This window comes from Microtus ochrogaster, chromosome 19, assembly GCF_000317375.1.
Source record: "Microtus ochrogaster isolate Prairie Vole_2 chromosome 19, MicOch1.0, whole genome shotgun sequence".
Classification (NCBI taxonomy): Eukaryota; Metazoa; Chordata; class Mammalia; order Rodentia; family Cricetidae; genus Microtus; species Microtus ochrogaster.
The window spans coordinates 24,558,682-24,563,863 of record NC_022021.1 but is presented as its reverse complement, the minus strand read 5'-3'; the positions used below and the strand labels follow the sequence as shown (position 1 = coordinate 24,563,863).

Genomic DNA, 5,182 nt, shown 5'->3' with positions numbered 1-5,182 from the left:
TTCCTTTCTTTTTGGCTTTGTTGGGTAAGCAGTTTCATTTTATGGCTTATAAGAAGGCCAGAACCCATCTATTGAAGGATAGGTCAGAATCAATCATTGTTCTAGAAATTAACAAAGTTAAAAGGTTAAACTATGGTTCCCAAACTCTATGGTTTCTACCACTCAGCATGATTGTTACTTCAGAAACCAATTAATGTCATTTTGCTACAAATTGTAATACATTAATTTGCTTTGCAACAAAAATCTGTACAATTATCTGGATTTCAAAGACTCTACTAGATTCTGATATATTATTTTCTTTAAAAGTCTGAATATTATAAAAGGTTTTTTGTTTTGTTTTTCGTTTTTGGTTTTCCAACACAGGCTTCTATGTATAGCCCTGGCTGTCCTGGAACTCACTCTGTAGGCCATGCTGGCCATGAACTTACAAAGATCCACCATCTTCCATCTCCTGAGTGGTGGAATTCAAGGTGTGTGCCACCATTACTCAGCTCTTAAAGAGCTCTTAATCACACAAATTTTGTTTTTAAATTCTAGTAGCACAATAAACCCTTTAGTGCCTTTTAGAGAAGGGATTGCTTTGAACTTTGCACCATTTCCTGAGAGTAGGCCACAACAAGTATGAAATACTCAAGAGATAAACTACATGTCTCTTCCCATAATGCAAGCTGCTAGAATGGCCAGTTATTTCTATTTACAGTAAAAACTCAACTTACCAAACGTGTAACTTTAACTTTCCTTTTTGTCAGCCTTTGGACTGGACACTTCTTCTGTCTTCTAAGAGGAAAGCAAAGCTAGAGTCAGTGCTTTCATTTCTAAATTAGTGCTAAACCACTGTTTCACCAGGAAAGTTTAATGAAAAAAAAAATGGGCTCCTAAGGATTAAACAAACAGTAAAGAGGGTGGGGTGAGAGCTGGGGATAAAATAGCCTCGTTTATGTTTTTCTTCATTTGACACAAACAGACTCTGTCCTTTCCACTCAGGTTTTAGTTATAAGCTATAAGTAGCCTTAAATCATCCTAAATTTTCTACTTAAACTTATTTTTTTATTGTCTGTACAAGAAAACTTTCAAGTGCAGAAGTGTTTTTGGAAATAGGACAGTGTTTCACCATCCCACCATGACCCCATCTTTTTCTGCATTGGGAAGGGGCTAGCTAACTCATCTCCACTGTGTAGGTTTTCGTAAATGCGTTGGTCAGGCACTTTTGTAATTATAATTAAAAGATAAGGGATTAATAATTTAACCTGAGATATAATATTCTTGTATCCTGTGATGAAATCAGTTACATAAAGACTTCATTAGCTTGTTTGTAAGACGTGCTGATGAATCAATGAAAAAAAGAGGCCATGAATTTGGAAGAAAGCGAGGGAGGATATATTGGAGAGTTTGGAGGAAGGACTGGGAAGGGCACATTGACTTAATTATAATCTCAAAAAGAAAAGAGTAACTAGTCTATTAGGGTCTTTTATTTTTCATTATGGTCCAAATAAAGATTGTAGTTATTTAAAATAAGACATACATAGAATTGGAAGGAACTTAAAAATGGTCTGAACCAATATCCATCTCTGACTCCAGCTTGAGAAATTTTAGTGATAGGAGATGTGCAACCATGATGCTACAAATGCCCAGTTCTCAACACTTAGCTTAAACCTATAACTTCCACCCATTAGTTCTCATCCTACTTTGTACAACACAGAAAGTTAGGTACTGCTATATGAATTGGATATTAAATGCCCCTTAAGAATCATGTGTAAAATGACTTTTACAAGGCAGGGCCTTATAAGATGTCCTTAGGCCAGTCATTGGGGGTGTGATCATATCTCACTCAGGGTTGTGGTATCCCATCTCTTCTGTGTTTCCTGACTCATGAGGTGAGCATTTTACCCCGCAACAGATTCCTATTTTAAAGCACTGCCTCATGAGAGGAACAAAGCAATATGATAATCGATCATAAGATGGATTTTCTCTTTGTAACTTAACTATCTCAAGTATACAGTGCCATGATGTTGGTCATTATATGGATTGTCTTATTATTTACTAATCTCCCTTCCAAACACCATCCAATTAATACTGTGAAAACTCTAATGTCTTCCCTAACTTTATAAATTACCTGTGTCCTAGTTAGAGATCTGTCAACTTAACATCCTAGAGGCAGCTGAGAAGGGGTTCTCAGCTGAGAGATTGTTTGGTCCAGACTGCTCTGTGAGCATGTCAGTAGAGGACGATCTTGCACTTGATGTAAGAGGGCTGAGCATTAGTCTTGGAAAAGTGAGCCTGGCTCAGCAGGAGTCTGGGAAATAGCTACCAAGTAACCTTACATCCATGGTTTCTGCTTGAGTTCCTGATTTTTCTCAATGAGTGATTGTGATCTGGAAGTGTAAGCCAAGCAAACTCTTTTTTCCATTAAGGTACTTTTTGGTCCTGATGTTATATTATAGTACCTGAAATAAAGCTAGAATAATCTTCATGTTATAAAATCTATGTAAATCACATGCTCTGGTGGTGCAGTAATAACAGCAAGCCACATGCTGTTTGAACTGTTTGAAGGACACATTTCATTTATATTTTCAAAGCACAAGTTACTTAAAAACATTATATATACATACATATCTATTTTTAAAGTTTCAACTTAGATAACTTTTTGAATTTTTTTAAAAAAAATTTATGTGTACTGGTATTTTGCCTGCATGTATGTCTGTGTACCACATGCATGCCTGGTGCCCCCAGAGGCTGGAACAGCATTCTATTCCCTGGAACAGGAATTATAGATGGTTGTGAGTTACATGTGGGTGTTGAGAACCAAATACAGATCCCCAGAAACAGTCAGTGCTTTTAAGAGCTCAGTCATTGCTCCAGCCCCCAAGAGATGGATTTTTTATTTACTTATCTGTCTGTCCGTCATCCACCCATCCATCCATCTATCTTTTTAGTAAGGCATGGGGATAGTTATTACTTAAGAGTCTTTCTCTCTAAATAGCTTACAACATCAAGCTTTAGCTAACAGATAAATATTACTTCCTTGCAATTGTTAAACAAATACTGATATATTTATGGCCATGTTTACCTTGGATGAGTTCTTTGTTTTCATTCCATTCTTGGGTGCTTTGGAACTTGAACCCGCCTTCTTGCTCTTCTCCTAAAACAATGGAGGTGTAATGAGACTACTGCCAGCATCAGTCCACGGAGACATTGGATCATTAGATGAATCCAGGCTACTCCTGTTAACATCCTACACACCTCCAACTTAACTGAATAAAAATGAGTAGCTTGGTACTAATCTTTAAAATAAGTGATTATACCCATATTTTAGTCAGGACATAAAAAAGGCTAATAAGAGAGATCTGTGGGTTACCCTGGTGTTTAATATATCCCATCATTTCCTGTGAACCCATGTTCAAATGTATCCCCACAATTTTCTTTTAGAAAACCAGAGGTTAAAAAAAATCAGAGCCAGGCAGAAAACCCATTGTTTTCTCCCATTAATATATGTTAGTAAGATGAAAACAAATGTATAATTCAACAGTTTTGGTGCACTTAATCTATACAGCACATCTCATAAATTGCACAACAGGAAGGGTGGATGTTGCAGTCTGTTTGCTGCTGTTTTGGCTGCATTAAACCTAACTCATGATCATGTCCTCTCCACCAACTGATTTAATTTACAGACTCTCTCAGCCTCCTGCTTCTCTCTTCTGGAAACACCGAATTGATGTTTCTGTTTCATTTCCTTTCCTCTTTTTCCCCTTGTCTCCCTTCACTTTATTTTCCCATTCATTTCCTCTCATCCCCTTTTTTTTCTCCACTCTGTTCCAATCTATTCTTTCCTGTTTCCTCTTCTTTGATAAATGTCCTATGTTTTTGCATGAAGGCTGTACAGCTTTCAAATTAACAGTGTCTATGGTTAGATTCATTTCTCTGCTAATACTGAAAACAGGGTTTTGGAGTTTTTGTTTTCCTTCATGGCACATAAAAGTCAACGTAAGTAAAGAAGAGCTCTGATTTTGTTTTTGTTTCTTTGTTTTTGTTTTCAGAGACAGGGTTTCTCTGTAGCTTTGGAGCCTGTTCGGGAATTTGATCTGTATACCAGCAGACTTCGAACTCACAGAGATTCACCTGTCTCTGCTTCCTGAGTGCTGGGATTAAAGGTGTGTGTCACCACTGCCTGGTTTGTGAGGCTGATCAGTGTGGCTCTTTTACTCTCTGAACTTCAGGCAAACTTCATTTATTAAAATACAAATAAAATATCACTACAGTTTAGAAAGATTCAGTTCAAATTATATGTTCTGAGCACTTATTAAACATCAGCCTTCTGTTAATTTGGGCAAAGAAATAGAAGATCCAACTACTATAAATAGTATCCAGCTCATTGGGAAATAGGCATCTGATGCCAGGTGACCAGATGCAGGAAGAGTGTGCGCAAAGGCTACCAGGATGGTTTGAGATGGGACAAAGGCCAGAAGTGGTCCAGCAGAGCTGGAGTCAGCCAGCCGCACCACAAGCGACAGGAGGAAACTCCAGAGAACAAATGAGCGGAAGAGAGTCTAGGGGATCAAAGACTATCATGAGAAATGAGACTTACTGCCTGTACACTCACAAAATTATGTGGCAAACAAAAATGATGGCTTTGCAGGTTATAGGCCACATGCAGAACCCTGATGAAATGCTATTAAACTATGTGGAATAAATACATCATGAAGACACTTTTGTAAAAATATTTACTGACAAAGACAAGGAAATACATCAAATAATAGTGCTGTGGGCTGTAGAATTATAACTTTTCCTTAAGGGTGCCTATAAGATTAGTCTATTAATTATACACTGTAAAAATCACATAGATGTATACATACATGCTCATGTGTATTTCAAAGAAATCAGTATGAAAAGACGCAGTACCTTTGCTGTATTCTGTGAGGTCTCTGCAGTTGAGGGGCAGCTATCCAAATCTTCAGAGAGGGCATCAATGGGGTCCTGGTCACGAGCAGGCTTCTAGGGTATTGGTAGAGCCACATAGAGATTATCATCTCATGTTCTTAACAGGAAAACGTGTTTAAGGAGAGAAGCTTATTGGTGTTTATTTCCCCAAAACACTACACTACGTAAAGGGGACATGAAGCATGAAAACCTAAGTGTCTTCATTTTCTCCTATTCTTTTTCCTAGAGGCAGTGAAGGGGACAGTCT

General features: G+C 37.6%; 1 protein-coding gene across 3 annotated transcripts in view; it reads right to left on the bottom strand.

The window, feature by feature from the left end:
* The window catches only part of Cast (calpastatin), a 101,146-nt gene that overhangs the window by 1,101 nt on the left and 94,863 nt on the right, over window positions 1–5,182 (bottom strand). For all 3 annotated transcript variants that reach the window (XM_026783683.1, XM_013349692.1, XM_013349693.1), the window contains 3 exons: window positions 4,897–4,989; window positions 3,068–3,139; window positions 717–777 (listed from right to left, as the gene is read on the bottom strand). In XM_026783683.1, the coding sequence (XP_026639484.1) occupies window positions 730–777; window positions 3,068–3,139; window positions 4,897–4,989 (213 nt within the window). In that variant the 3' untranslated portion in view covers window positions 717–729. The remainder of the gene's footprint in view (window positions 1–716; window positions 778–3,067; window positions 3,140–4,896; window positions 4,990–5,182) is intronic.